The following is a 15,969-nucleotide window of genomic DNA, read 5'->3' on the forward strand; positions in this document are numbered from 1 at the left end:
ATGGTTCTCTGGACTTCATTGTCGCCCCCAGCGCCATCGTCAAAGCGAGCCCCTGGGAAGACAACAGAAGCTGCTCACGCCCACTGAAAGCATCTTCACTCGGGACCCGGAAACGCAACACCTTGGCTCACAGCCTTCCCTTACAGCAAAGTGCACAGCCTACTTTGAAGTTATAAAACTAATTAGAAAGCAAAATATTTCAAAGCAAAATGAAATGAAAAGGACACAAAAAATATAGTTTGTTGTGTGTTGGCCAACTCCTGAGCCGAGGCCTGCCCTGGAGTGGTTGCTATATAAACAGTGACACTCCACTGGAGAACAGTGAGTGAGAATCCTTCCCCAGCAGGCACCAACAGCTTTTGGAGAAGGGATGAGACTGTCCACTTCCCCTGCTCAGGGCTGGAATTCTACCTGGTTTGAACCTGGATAAATTTTTGCTTTAGAGCGAATGAACCATAAGCTGGGTAGTGGTGGCGCCCGCCCGTAATCCCAGCACTCGGGAGGTGGAAGCAGGCGGATTTCTGAGTTCGAGGCCAGCTTGGTGTAGAGTGAGTTCCAGGACAGCCAGGGCTACACAGAAAAAATCCTGTCTTGAAAAACAAAAAAGAAAAAAGAAGAAGAAAAGAATTTACTGTTAAGTTTACTTAACTTTTTTTTTTTTTAAGTATCATTAATATTACCCCTTAAGGAAATTTGTTTGTAAATTAATCAAGAACACTTCTGCTGGGAGAGTTTTAAATAGCAGCTATTACCTTGGTTAGAGTCTTCAGGCAATAATAATCTGGGGAAAGCTAGACTAGAGATGACTTAGGAGTTAAAAGAGCACCACTCCCAAACCTTACAGAGGGCTCATCCTGCCTGTAACTCCAGTTCCGAGGCCTCAGGCCAACTCCTGGGCTGGAGAGACAGCTCCAGGGTTGAGAGCATGGACTGCACTTGCAGAAGACACTCCTGCCCTCCAGTCAAGTTTCGTACACTCTATGTGCTAGTCACAGGTGCCTGGGACTCCAGCTCCAGGGGGATATGATGCTCTCTTCTGGCCTCTGAAGACACTGCACTCACACACATACTTGCCCATATACTTTAAAATAAAAATAAAGACTCTCAGACATTCTAAACAGCTTAAAAAAAAAAAAAAAAAAAAAAAAAAAAAAAAAAGGCCATACCCAGGGCGGCAAAGCATTAGCAGGAGGCAAGGAGAAAACCCCTTCCTTGATCCTGGGTGTTCAGACAAGGTACCTGACAAAGCTGGACACCATTTGAAATAGACTTATGCTATGTTGGTGGCATGGCAGCCCAAGAGTCCCTATGAAACACAACCTGGGAAATTCAGCAGATGTCACAGGCAGTGCTTTAAAACAGCATTCAGGGATGATGAGATGGCGCAGGAGCAAAGATGCCTGCCACCAAGCCTTATAACCTGGACTTGATCCCTGGTACCCACACGGAGGAGAGAATTGACCGCCATAGCTTGTCCTTTAACCACACACACTAAAAAGTAACTAAAACCAATAGAATATCATTCATACCTCCAATGGCATCAATTTCATCAAAGAAAATAAGGCAGGCTTTTTTTGTCCTGGCCATTTCAAAAAGCTCACGAACCATTCGAGCTCCCTAATAAGAAAATTTGATTATTACAGAGTTGGTTTTAAAATCCTTTAACGTATAATAAATAAACTATATTGCACACTTGCAAATACTTTTTCTAATGGCATTCTTAACCATTATCACCTAAAACCTTTTTTTAAAAGACTGAAGTTTGAGCCAGGCAGTGTGGCTCGTGCCTTTAATTCCAACACTCAAGAGGCGGGGGCAGAGGCAGAGGCAGAGGCAGGTGGATCTCTGAGTTCATGGCTTGCTTGGTACAAGAATTCCAGGACAGGCAGGGATATACACAGAAAGCCTGTCTCAAACCCAACCCAACCCAACCCAACCCAACCCAACCCAACCCAACCCCTGGTTTGCTACCTATATTACCAAATTAATACTGTTAGCTTCAACACAATATTATATAACTTTTATGACTATCTACTAAACAGGACTAATGTTCAGACAAGGTATGAAATTAACATTTTTAAGTAAAGTAAGAGCAGCAAAACTTGAGGAGACAGAAGTATTTTGATCTGTCACTTGGAATTACTGAACAATGAATTTGATTAAGCTTTGACCAAACTATTAAATTAAAATACATACTAAATCAGGTAGCTCTTCTGGTAATCCATAAGTATATTAAACAGTATGTTTTAGATATAATATATACAGCCCTAAACTTTAACCTAAATGTATATATTTAGCTAGACAGTGTGTCAGATACCCAAGCTCAATCATATAGATAATCCATGTTTTCTTTCTCGTTAAACCACAGAATACTGTCCCTGAGATAAAATTTTGTTTACCCAGCATTTCTGGGTTTTTTTTTTTAAACCTCACATACCAAAGCTACACTAAATTCCATTTTTCTGGAGAGGAAACATTGCTCAAAAATTTAAAAAATAACCTACTTAAGAATTATCATTTCCAATTTAATTTTACTTCTTTAAAACTTATTCACTTTACATCTGGCTCATTTGACACCCTCCCTGAAATTATTGTTTAGTTTTATGCAAATATCATGAATCTCTCACAGAACAATAAATGCTTTAATTTTGACAAATTCTCTTTACCTCACCGACGTATTTCTGTACAAGCTCAGACCCAATAACTCGAATGAAGCAAGCGTCAGTGCGATTGGCAACTGCCCTAGCACAGAGTGTCTTGCCTGTGCCTGGTGGCCCAAACAGGAGCACGCCCTTCGGAGGCTCGATCCCAAGGTTAACAAACCTCTCTGGCTGTGACAGAGACACAAATTTCACATATTTTTGTACAATAAAGATATAAAATAAGAATTATTTTTATAATTATATTATCAATATTATTCTAAAGTATAATATCTAAACCAAAATCATATCAATGTGTCTAAATGACTTTTAAAGATGCTTTAGTTATCCAGCCTTAGCAATATATTTTTACTTTAAATAATTTCAGTGCCTAAAAAAAAATTTTCGAATATGGTATGGTCCTATCCTCTAAGGCTTAACTTTTTTCTCATCAAGTCATTGGAACAATCATTTTCTTCTACATATAACGACAGTAACATACTTACATAGTACCATCAGCCACACCAATTTCCTTTATTAATCTAAGTAGTAGATCTGTCTAGTAATACACGTGGCTCTCAGTTCTTTTTGTTTGCTCTCTTCTGAAAGGTGACCGTCTTTCCCCACCTCCACCATCACACGGTTTTTCTTTTTTTAAATATTTTTATTATCTATATTCTTTGTTTACATTCCAAATGATTTCCCCTTTCCCGGATCCCCCCTCCCCATATGTCCCATAAACCTTCTTCTCTCCATCCCTTCTCCAATCACCTCCCTCCTTTTTCTCTGTCCTTATATTCCCTTCCCATGCTAGATCAATCCTTTCCAGGATCAGGACCCTCTCCATATTTCTTCATGGGAATCATTTGTTATGCAATTTGTGCCTTGGGTATTCAGGGCTTCTGGGACACGTTTTCATTAAGCTGTGGGGCACCAGCGGTGCTGGCGCTCACTGCACAGCAGGCCCGTCTCTACACAGGGGAGCTGCAATGAGACACTCAGCTACTTACATGGAGCAGAGGCGTTTCCACTACTTCTCGCAGCTTCTCAATCTGTTCCTTACAGCCACCAACATCACTGTATGTGACATCGGGCTTTTCTTCCACCTAAGAGAGAGAGATTATACTCATAGCTCTGAGTAACAGACCATACTCTCCACAGCAGACTTAACACCACAGACCCAGTCTGTAACAAGAGTCCATACAAAGGAGTTAGAGCTAGTTACTGTGTGAGGAGACTGACTCCAGTACCCTACAACTACTTGTGCTACACGTTATGACATTTATAAGTGACAGATACTGATGAAGGCTTCTCAAATATTTTTTAATTTTTTAGTAACTTTTTGGGGTATAACCCCCATTAACTGCTTAAAAGCTTCAAAAATTTTTTTGAATAGATACAATTATTTTTCTGTTTGGGGGTTTTGTTTATTTTTATGAAATAGGCTTTTGCTTTGTAGCCCAGGCTAGCCTCAAACTCATTATGTTGACCAGGCTGCCTTTAATTTGTGGCAATCCTTCAACCTAAGCCTCCCAAATGCTGGAGTTACAGATAGGAGCCACTATCTATTTAATATAATTGCCTGGCTTACAATTATATTAAAAGTCATGCCAGTCCCTTTCCCCAAGTTTCTTACCTGCATCATGGTAACTGTTGGGTCAATCTTAGGAGGTAGTGGAATGTGAATTTGGTATTTATTTCTGTCCACACTATGGAAGTAAAAATAAGAACAAAATAGATGCTCTTTAAGTTTACGGAGGACCTTTCCTAGCTAGTGTTTATCTTTAAAACCAAATAATAAGTGGCAAAAGAGTAAAAGTCCCAGAAGTTACGAAGAGAGAAAGTTATACCAAGTGACTTATTAGGTGTTCTACATTCAGTCACAACTATTCTCAAGCAGTGCCACCTCCACCTTAGCTGAGTGTCCTCAACTGGGACACATTAACCTATGTACAAGACAAAATGTGGGAAGGTTACGCTAGTGTGAGGCCAGGGAGCTCGCAGAGAAGACTGTGGGTTGCATCTGCCCTTAGTACTCTACAGCATTGTTTTCTCATTCAAAATGAAGGCACGGTGCCAACTCACCCAACTCTCATCCCTTCTTCAATGTCAGTAGGTGCCACCTGATCACTGAGATCCACCACGAACTTGGCAAACTGCTTCACGTTGATGATGTATTTCGGGTCCTCCGAATCAGCGTTGATTATCTTCGTACATCTACCACAACAAAAGGCTTCATGAGTAGGGAGTCCAAACCACTAACAGCGAGTTTCGTGTTAGTGGACACCACCCAGGAAGGCGGTGCAATAACAAGTGCAGACCAAGATACTTCTGCCCAGCCCCCGGGCCCACTCAGCCTTAGTTAGGCCATAAAAATTTCAGATAGTACCCTTCCCCACAAAAGCTAAACCCACAAGTGTCCTTAGTGGTTCTCAAGTTTGCCTTTCCTCTTCATGTCTCTTCATTGTCAGACTCCTTTTTGTCTTAGGTGGCTTCCCTTTTCATTCTCCCTGTGAGAACATAGCCGTGTGTCTTATATAAAATTAAATAATTATGTGTTTTCACTTTTCCCCCTGGATTCACATTTTAAATCCATTTTTGTTGTGATTTTTAATCTGAAAATATTCACTCTGAGAGATCTGATAAAGGTTAATACATAATACCATGTATGTCCAAGTATCTACTGAAGAAAATAGAAAATTGAATGTACAACTCATATAGGGCAGCCATTGCATAAACCATAGCAACCACGAATACAGAGAAACACACGGCAGCCTGCAGGGTGGGCATGCTGACAGCGCTGATGGACAAGTGTTTTGTTTCTAGCACATGGCACATGTGATAAGGGAAATTACGTGCAATATTCCTTTAGCTGACTGGCCTGTTGCTCCGTAGGCAGAGGTAGGCTTTGGTATTTTCAGTCATAGGGAAGGCAGTGTGGGGTGGGTTTAGGGGTTGGGGTGTCCATTTGTCTTTTGGTTTAAGACATGGTCTTAATTGTAGTTGAGGGTGACAGGAAACACATGGTGAGTCTCCTGAACGCTATGGTTACAGGTGTGGACAGACCACTGTGTACTACCACATCTGGTGTCTGCCTAATCTACAGTTTGAAAAGTAAGCAGGGTATATTTTCCCACGCCTATAATCCCAACACTTGGGAGGCAGAGGCAGGAGAATCGCTACAAGTGTGAGACCAGTCTAGGCTACAGAGTGAGATTCTATCTTTAAAAAAAGAAAGAAGTATATATACAGAAAAATTGACTTACAAAATGGCTGAATAAGAACCTTCAACAGCCTATCCTTACTTAAAAGCAGTAAGAATGCTAGCAGAACTAGTCAGAAAAAAAAATCAGAATTTTGGAACCCTGTAAATCACTAACAGACTATAATAATATAAAGATTTTTTTTTCCTCCTTCTTTTGGTAAAGAGCTGGTGGTTCGTGTGCGGCTCAGCAGGAAAAGGTGCTTGTTGCCAAGCCTAATGATCTGACTTCGATTTCTAAGACCCATCTGGTGAAAAGAATCAATTCTTACAAGTTTTTCTCTGACTTCTACACACATGGTGTGGCATCCCATTAGTTGGAAAACATCAGCAAGGAATCTAAGAAAGGCAGTCAATCACAATTACTTATCATCAATTGAGCAAAACAAGAGGCTGACAAAAACAAACAAACAAAAATATCAGTAAGCACCAACAATAACCGACACTGAGAAAAGGTCCTCACAAAAGAGTGGATGGGTTACAATGCCAGTTACTGGTTTTCCTCCAGGGGACGAGACATTACTGAACCATACCTAGTCAGATGAAAATGTGTAACACATCACATCAAAAGAAACAAGAAATCATGGCCCTGGGATAGAAAAAATAAATCATCCATAGAAACTGTCCCTCCGGTAGCTAAGGTGCTGGTGTTTTAATAACAGTACTTTAAGTATCATAAGTTATCATCAAAGACCAAGGAAGCCATGTCTAAAGATGAGTGACAAGTGTGAGAATAGCCTTACACTCAGTGTCAATAAGGAAGCACCCCAGAACATAACGTATCCACTGAGAGAAGGAGCAGGGCCTGGGCCTGGAATAGCAGATTTGTAATCCCAGCATTTAGGACACAAGCTAAGCACCATCCAACTTCAAGTCATCCTCATCCACATACATACATAGCTCCAGGCCATCAATAGCTCTAGGCCATCAGGGCTGTATTAGCGAGGCAGACTCAAAAACAAAACACATCAGCCATTTGTGGTGGTGCACGCCTTTAATCCCAGCATTCAGGAGGCAGAGGCAGGCAGATCTCTGAGTTCAAGGCCAGCCTGGTATACAGAATGAGTTCCAGGACAACCAGGGCTACATAGAAACCCTGTCTTGGAAAAACAAACAAACAAACAAACAAACAAACAAACAAGCATCAAGGAGCTGGTTAAGATGGCTTGCCAGCAAACTGTCTACTCCCTAGAATCTACATGGTAAAGGAGAATTCCTGAAGGCTATTTTCTGACTCCAAGACCCACACTGCACATGGGAGTGCTCACACACATAATAAATAAATGTAGGACTCGAGTCCTGCTCTGCATGCCGTCACGCATATGAAGATGCATGTAAGAGGACTGAATGGAGGTTTCTACAGATGCTCTGTACTTCCCGAGCATCTCCACTTTTATATGATCACAACTTCACATATTTTAGTAACTACTCAAGATAAAGAATTCTAATTCAAGGTGCTTGTAGAAAGCTTTATTTATAAAATGTGAAACAAAAAAATTCTTTTAAGTTCTGTATTATTCCCAAAGTCTAAAATGTGCTTATAAATAAAGATGAATCCCCAAAGAGCATTGTGCATACCTTGCAACCTGTAATGGCTGTTCACTCTGAAGTGTTTGTTTGTCTGCCGCCAAATCCCAGAGGGCAGGTGGTGCCAACCCAGTGTCAGACTCTTTAATACCTTCAAGAGAATGATGACACAATTCAGCAAACGTCGTGGCACACTACCGGACTGTCCTCTGTTTTGCAGGGTGCTTAGCAGCATGCCTGGTTTCTAGCCACTACACACATACCACGAGCACAGCCTTGCTGCACATCACAGGGACCGGGCTGCCTCCTGCACTGCCTAATGCCTCCCAACACAATCATTACCCTAGAGCTCCAACAAATACCACTCCCCAAAACAATCAGACCAAAACAGGTAATGTCTGTTTGACTTTTGCTTTGTTTGGTTTTCTTGTACTATAAGATTTCACTATTTAAATTTGCAAGAAAGTGTCAAGAACCAGACAATATCCATACTGGATTAAAAAAAAAAATCACATTTTTAAACCAATATAAATTTTTGACGTATTAGAGTTTACTGAGCTAGACTTTGACCAGCAAAAGTATTACTTGTGTAAAGGATGATGCTACTTAATTGCATAAGGATTAAACATAGCTGTAAAAGATATGTAGTAAAAGAATGTTAAATGTGGTCAAATTTCTTTTAAAATCTGTAAGCCATAATTTAACTTCAAATCTATATTTAAAATTTTTTTTTAGCACAATGAACAATTCATGTAAGGAAAAGAAGTTGGGATAAATACGTACCAGTGAGCTCATTAATTTTTTTGAGAAGTTGTTGAATGTCATCTTCAACCTGCTTGATCTGCCTTGAGTAAGTACTCTGGCCCTAGGTGATAAAGATCAGTTTAATTAGAACTTAGGAATATCAGCAGCATGCTAATGTCGCATACAACTTCTAACAGTAACAACCCGAGGAGCCTTCCTTACCGTACCAGAACCTGGGGAGTGAGACCAGAGGGAGAACATTTCAGACATGTTCTAAAGCAGCCACTTGTGCACGTTCTGAGGGGCTCACCATGTAGTTAGCTGATCCGCACCTTACCAAGTAGTCCTGGTGAGCCTCCCCCTCGTGGCCATGAGTGCTGGGTGAGGCAAGAGCTACCACGCCTCGGTGGAAAGCAGCCCATTTCTATGCACTTATTTCCACTTCAAATCTAATGTTGTCATAATCATTGTAATTACAGTGAACATCACACCAGTTACACAAGTCACTTACCAATATTTCACCATGAAAGAGATAGAGGTTGCATGAAGACCAGGAGTAAGGCTAGGCATGCTGTGTACCCAATCTGGTGTCATCTAGACAGAAACTTTGGGCAAATAACTCCTCTTAATTAGGTGAGCTTTTTGATAGTCCCTTCTAATCAATTTAGAAAGACAAAACAAAAATAAGTTTTTTTTTAAAACACAAAACATATCCACATTGTAGCCATTTGAAAGACTTACATAAGTTTTCAACAAGGCAATATCCCCTTCATCCAGAGCTAAAACAAAACAGAAACAAAAATTAACATGAAATTCAACAAGAGAGGGAAGGATGCTGGTCACCAACGAATTCCAAAACATGAATAAGACTGGGGAAGGGAGAATGAATTACACACAAGATTACTATTTTATGTATTTTATATACTACACAAATAAACCATACCCACTATGGATCTTGATTTAAAAAAATCATGCTATATTCATATAATGAAATACAAAGCAGCAGCTGGATGGTGACGGCAAACACCTTTAATTCCAGCACTTGGGAGGCAGAGGCAGGAGAATCTGAGCTCAAGGCCAGCCTGGTCTACAGAACAAGTTCCAAGACAGCCGGGGCTACCCAGAGAAACACAAATAAAATCATAAGACAGAAATACAAAGCAGCCATTAAAATGACACTGTTGTGGGGGGGTAGTTCTGTTGCTTTGATTGAGAATCTGCTTGTCAACACTGAAGGTCCTGTTCCCCAAACTGGTTCCTGATTGATCAATAAAAGACGCTAGGGCCAATGGCTGGGCAGAAGGTGAGGCTTCCAGGTTCCTGCAGGCAGGCTAAGAGATGCAGCAGGAGGAAAGAGGATTGTCATGCTTTGGAAGGAGAGCCACCAGTCATGTGAGATCTTGAGTGGAGTGGCAGTTGGCTGCTTCTCTGACTGGGCTTGCGACAGCAGGTGGGAGATTAGAAATGCAACTAAACTGCCGGCAGACTGAGGGTGCTGAGCAAGAAGTAACCTGGCAACTAAGCGGAAGGCAGATTTGGAGGCGTTGAGCTGGAGGGAAGGTGAGGGCACACTAGCTGAGGGAGGCTTAGGAGTGCCCAGCCATTGAGCTAAAAGCATATCAAAAATAAGCTTGTGTGTGTGTGTGTGTGTGTGTGTGTGTGTGTGTGTGCGCTCGCTTCATTTGCAGGAACAAGGGAACCTGGGATGGGGCTGGTACTGTTGGGGCGGGGAAGGCTGTACTGTTGGGGCGGGGAAGGCTGTGTGCACACACTCTAGTGCTAGTAGCATAGTCCGTCGTCGGGAGCTTGAAGTAGAGTAGACATGTTACAGACATGTTGTAACAGTTCTTATAGAAAACGATAAGTATTAAGTGCAATAAGGTTAAAAATTTTGACCATGCATATAATTTGTCCTTACAAAGAAACTGTTTTAAAATATGAAGGAGTCCTAGATGGTAATTACCTAAATGTTATCAGTAGCTTTTTGGCACTATAAATTATTTAAGTCTATCTCTAAATGACATAGTTTATACCTCTTTAGTGGTACACTATGCACTGTGAATTTGCCTCATCACTAAAATTTAACTACAACCCTCTTGTCAAAGTCATGTGCTTCTGTAGGCACTCAAGAGTGTGAATAGAAAGTGATCCTGGCTGGGCGTGGTGGCACACGCTTGTAATCCCAGCACTTGGGAGGCAGAGGCAGGCGGATTTCTGAGTTCGAGGCCAGCCTGGTCTACAGAGTGAGTTCCAGGACAGCCAGGGCTACACAGAGAAACCCTGTCTCGAAAAAAACCAAACCAAACCAAAAACCCAGAAAGTGATCCTGTTTCAAGGCTCTCGCAAGGTGATTGACAGGCAGAAGGTAATGTATTGAACAGTCTAAGAAGCTCAGCCACGTCTGATAGAAATTAAGCCCAATTCTGGACTGTTAGTGGGATAGCCTCCGGCAAGTAACATCACTTCTGTAAAATAAAGAATAAACTACCAGGATCAGCTGTTTCTAGAATGTAGCATTAGAAGCTATACACTGTGTATGTGTGTGTAAAGTAAGATTTTTTTTTCTACAAGCAGTGGTTCAGTGTTTGTTAATTCATTTGCAAGACTTTATTTATAGAACATCAAAATCCGATTGTAGGGGCTGAAGGGCGACTTAGGGGTTAAACTCCCTGGCTGCTCTTCTGGAATACTGAGGCTGGATTCTGAGTGCCAACATGAGTCTCCCATAACTATCTGCAACTCTAGTTCTCATGCACGCATCGCTGCCTCCTGGTCTCTGCAGGGATCAGGTACACATGTGTTATATATACATTCATGCAAGCAATGCAACAATAAACAAATACTTTTAAAATCAACTGTACATGTTTTAAAGAAACATTTTTCAATCCAGGAAGATGATTTCCATAGAGAAGGATGGGCTCTTTTTGAAGTATGAGTAGAGGAAAAGTACACTTAGTTAACAGCAACCAGAGCAGTCTGGATGAAGCAGCACTCTTGAAGGGACATGGCAGTGGAGATTTAGGGTACTAGTAACGCAGTCCTTGAGTGCCAGCACCACAGCACATCTTAACATTTAAAACCTGTATCTCAGCTGGGCATGGTGGCACATGCCTGGAATTCCAGCACTTAGGAGGCAGAGATAAGCAGTATCTTTGTGAGTTTGAGTTCAGCCTGGTCTACAGAGCAAGTTTCAGGACAGCCAAGGCTACCTGGAAAGACTGTCTCAAAAATCCCACAAAACTATACCTTAGGAAGAACTGGCTAAAGAACAAAATGGAATACAGGAGGCCAATCTGAGGTCACAAGACTCTCACAATGACGTACATTATAAGACAAAGTTGGCCTTAGCATGTAAGAAGCTGGAAGGGCCAGGTGGTAATGGTTCACAACTTTATTCTCAGGACTCAGGAGGCAGAGGATCTCTGAGTTTGAGGCTAGCCTGGTCTACAGATGAAGACTGCTAAGACTGCACAGAAAAACCCTGTCTAGAAAAAAGAAAAGAAGCTGGAAGTTTAATCCCTAGTACTGCAAAAGAACGAAAGAAAAAAAAAGCTAGAACTTGAAAAGCCTCAAGAGTAAGACTCTGCAGTGCACACATCAGCAGAGTAAAGTGGGAGCCAAGGAAGAGACGAATCAAACAATTCTCAGGCTTTGTGCCCGGGAACCTCAGCGTACAGAAATGATAACTAGAGGGACACCTCAATCCATTTCAGTTTTCCTAAGCTTCGGATAGCTCTACCTACAAAGAAGAACCAGTTGGCCTGCTACCCTCTGGAAGGCTGCTTGCTGTCTGAAAACTTGGATTTGGCTAGTTTTGATCATTCCAAACTAAGCTTCCAAACAGCTTATGCATAACACCAACTTTTCTTCTGAGAGTCTGGAATTTCAGTATGGGCTATGCAAAACCTGCCTAACCAACTCCCAGTATAAAAACAAAAAACAACTGGGTTCTGGTACCAACTCTTTAATACTCTTTCCAAACTGATAATTAATTTATTACACCATCCTATCTTGTTGTCGAGACAATCAGGAGCACCCGTGCAATTCTTATTCTGGTTTCCTCTGGAAGTCATCTCTGTCCTTTTTGTCTTTGCATCTATCCACAATAAAGTCATAGTCACAACTATAACTGTCTAAGTCCCATGAGTTGTTCTATAAATATAATGGTATACTCAACAATCCCTAACACTCTATGTAACTCTATGTAACAATACAGGCAGAGAAATCAGATAGTAGAGTTTCAATACCAACATGAAGCCAAGAAGACCCTGTCCTTCTGGTCTTGGCTGCCACTGGAGAGGAGTAGCCACGGGCCTCAACACAGATCCCAAGGAGTCGATGCCTCCCTAAGCACACCAAATCCGCTGAAGACTGCTCCAGGAGGTGTGTGTCCATGCAATGTTCCCGAGGTCTCCGAGAACAAATGGAGCTCGACTTCATCCAGGCGGTGGGGATGCACCAAGAGGAAGCAGTGAGGAGCTGAGCAGCCTACTGTGATCTCCAGGGAAGTGCTGCCCAGGACTGAGCCTACCCTGCTTGCCCCCTCCCACAATAAACCTTTATAAACTAGAGAGAGAAAGGTTAACTGAGCATCATATGAGAAGAGACAGATCTAGATGTGAATGGAGGAACTCACCCAAGAGGAAATTCTAGAGAAACTTACAGCACACAATGAAAGAAAGAGAAGCAGCAAAGCAGACAAGCAATAAAGTTCAGCTAGAGAAGCTTGGTATAGGGAAGGTTACCTAGGAAAGCAGCAGTCAGGACAACAGAAGCCACCATCTGTTCAAACGTCACTGTGAGTTACAGTGATTAGAGACAAACGGATATAAACTTCATCCCCCACACACAACTGCTTCCACTGGAGAAAAACTTTAGGTGACTTCTTTGTTAATTAATACATGGTCAGAACCCAACACCAAGATTTACATCTAGGTCCTCCTAATACTGAGTTCGTCCTTTTAGCTGTTTAGGCAAGGAGAAAGAAGGAAAAGAAGGGAGAGAGACAGGGAGCGAAAGAGGGAGAGAGAAGGAGAGAAAGAAAGGACAGAGGGCGGGCGGGAGAGAGGAAGAAGGACAAAGAGAGGGTGGGAGGCAGGGAGGGAGAAGAGACTATGAAGATGGGTTGTAGCTGAAAAGAAAGAATAGTTTTCCTCTAGAGTATGCTTTTAAAAGTAGACATTAGTATACTCAGAGAAAGAAAAGGAGACATTCTACAGAGACATACACTGGAGCAGTGACTAAGTCTCAGAGGAGAAAGGAGAAGTAAGACCAGGAACAGAGATGAGGTTAGATTTGACAGAAACTGGACCCGAGTGGAAGCTAACACAGAAGAGAACTCTTGGGGGAAAGGAGAAAAGTCATCCTTCAGCCAGGGAGGGGCACAGGAGCTAAACTGAGGGCTTCACGAAGAGGAAAGGCTTGACCGAGACTACTCTGGCCAAGTGCGGTCAACAGTCACAATAACCAGCAGGAGGGGCCAGGTGAACTGAAAGCTTGAGTTGAAATAAATTGATCAACAAGGGTGAACTGGTTTGAACAATGTGGATAGCCCATAAGCAGAAAGACACATGAAACAATCAAGTTCCCAGAGTTAAAAAGGAAGAGCAGAAAGTATGATGGGAAGTTTGCCGCTTCAGAAGTGAAAATGGAGTGAGTCTAAGAGCCATCAGACAGTCACCAGAAGTCAGATGATCCCAGGGAATCAAGCTCCTGAAGCCATTCAGAAGGAAGCCACGAACCAAGACAGATCCTGGGGCTTGAAACTGCGGCAACTCATGGCTAGATAAATAGGTCACATCCACCAGATACCTAACCCAGAGAGAACTTTACCTTCACAGTGTTTCTGTAAAGATCATATGAGATGCACACAAAATCCAACACACTTTAATCATTCTTGAACTCCAAAATAATCTAAACACTTACAAAATATCACATCCAGAGAAAGACATGTTAGTATAAATAGATGACATACAAACTTTCTTACTAAACTTTCCAATAGGCCCTGAGTACCTGAAATTCTCCATGGTGTAAAATACTTTTAAGGCATGCGGCAGAGTCAGTGAAGATAAAAAAAAAAATGCTTTCTCTGGGAGAAGAGGCACAAGTGGTGAAGGAGAGGTGCTAGAAGAGGTTAAAGTTAAGAAAGGGAAGAGCGAGACAGCACAACACTGAAAAATAGTTTTTAAGGTAAAACAAAGCATAAAAATAAGCTAAAAAAAGGTGTAGGGGGCGAAAATTACATCTAAATGTTGAGCACATCTCATACACCGAGTGAAAAAAATGTCAATAAGTCTAGTCTCTATGGGGAGTAATTTGGCAAAATGATACCCCTGCTTCTAGAATTTGGCTTGTAACTTCCCTGTGATAGGTTGTATAACACGGTCATTTGTGAACTGGAACATTCGAAATCTCCACCAATAATTAAATGTTATTTGTACAGCCCACAACATAGGACAATAAGCACACAGAGAGAACAGCACTTGCTATCATGAAATCTCTAAATTCAAGATGCTGATACATTATGATAGACACTCGAGTCTTGTGTCTAATACATTACATATATATATATATAATATATTAAGATATCTTTTTTAAAAAAGTAAAATGGCTTTTAGTTTCTTGGCTGAAATCAAGAGGAAATGTGAGTTTATCTCTTCTGACTCGAGTTTTGAACCGTCGTGTTTCAGGACAGTCGCTACACGGTGCTAGCACCAAGCGGCTACGACTGGGAAGGAGGGGAGAGGGCGGGGAGCCACTTTTTGAAGACTTGCAAGGCTACACTAGACACAGAACTTCAGTGCCTGGTGAAATATTCGATTTTTTTTTTAAAGTCAGCCAGCAGGAGAAGACTCCAGAGCTTGAAGTGCGCACGGAACAGATCGGAGGCAGGCAGGGCTGCGGCCCAGACCGCTCACCGCTCGGACGGAGCCGAGGCCCACGGGGCACCGAGGCGGCGGGAGCCCGGCGCCTCTGCGGTGCCAGCGCCAGTCCGTCCCGGGCGGGCGGGCGAGCCGTGTCCTCTCACCTCGGATGGGCTTGTCGTCCTTCTCATCCTCTTTGGTTTTCCGCTGGTCCGCACCTAGGTAATCCGGCATTTTAGAAGCCGCAAGCGCCTCCGCGTCTCAGTGATTACACAGCAGGTTTCCCGCTTCCGCTGGTGTCTCCGCTTTCTCTTCCCCACCGGAAGTAGCTCGGCGCTCGGGCGCCGGCTCACGCCGCACGTCGGGGCCGCACGCACCGCTGCCGACTGGAGGACGGTGGTTTGTTGGAGAGAGACATTTGTTCCCTCACCAGTCTAGACATTTTAGGCACGCGAACAGGAACTTCCAAGATTAACCCTGGCTTAGCTGATGGCCTAAAATCGTGATTTAGTCATTAGTCAAGGACACACACAGCCGGGTAATTTATCACATCTCTAAATATTAATTTCCTCGTCACCTCCCAAGATTGGAAAGGCCCAAGTGTCCTTACACTTAGGAATGGATGAGCAAAAATGTGGTTATGTGAATAGAGTAGTATTTGGCCTTAAAAAATAAATTCTGTGACCATTCTACTAGTGAATGCACCGCTCACATAGAGACAATGTTATAATAGATCCACTTCTAGGAGGTGCCTGGTAATTTATGACTGAAACCTCAGCACTTGGGAGATTGAGACAGGATTTTCACGAGTTAGAGGCCGGCCTGGGTGACAATAGTGAGTGAAGTTCTTTTTCAAAATTGTTTTCTCCGTCTTGCTCTCACGTGAAAACAGAAAAAAACCTAATCCTTTTCCACGCAGGAACGGATGCGTCTA

At 42.4% G+C, this 15,969-nt stretch overlaps 1 protein-coding gene across 1 annotated transcript in view; it reads right to left on the reverse strand.

Annotated features, from left to right (window-relative positions):
- Positions 1-15,341, reverse strand: part of Psmc2 (proteasome 26S subunit, ATPase 2) — a 16,005-nt gene extending 664 nt beyond the window's left edge. The window contains exons 1-10 of the mRNA XM_052173085.1: positions 15,200-15,341; positions 8,914-8,951; positions 8,212-8,293; positions 7,480-7,579; positions 4,725-4,856; positions 4,276-4,348; positions 3,650-3,745; positions 2,667-2,831; positions 1,530-1,617; positions 1-52 (exon numbers count right to left, since the gene is read on the reverse strand). The exon at positions 1-52 is cut by the window's left edge and continues 151 nt beyond it. Of these exons, the coding sequence (XP_052029045.1) occupies positions 1-52; positions 1,530-1,617; positions 2,667-2,831; positions 3,650-3,745; positions 4,276-4,348; positions 4,725-4,856; positions 7,480-7,579; positions 8,212-8,293; positions 8,914-8,951; positions 15,200-15,269 (896 nt within the window). The 5' untranslated portion in view covers positions 15,270-15,341. The remainder of the gene's footprint in view (positions 53-1,529; positions 1,618-2,666; positions 2,832-3,649; positions 3,746-4,275; positions 4,349-4,724; positions 4,857-7,479; positions 7,580-8,211; positions 8,294-8,913; positions 8,952-15,199) is intronic.
- Positions 15,342-15,969: the final 628 nt, after the last annotated feature.

This window comes from Apodemus sylvaticus, chromosome 2 (genome assembly GCF_947179515.1).
Source record: "Apodemus sylvaticus chromosome 2, mApoSyl1.1, whole genome shotgun sequence".
Taxonomy (NCBI): Eukaryota; Metazoa; Chordata; class Mammalia; order Rodentia; family Muridae; genus Apodemus; species Apodemus sylvaticus.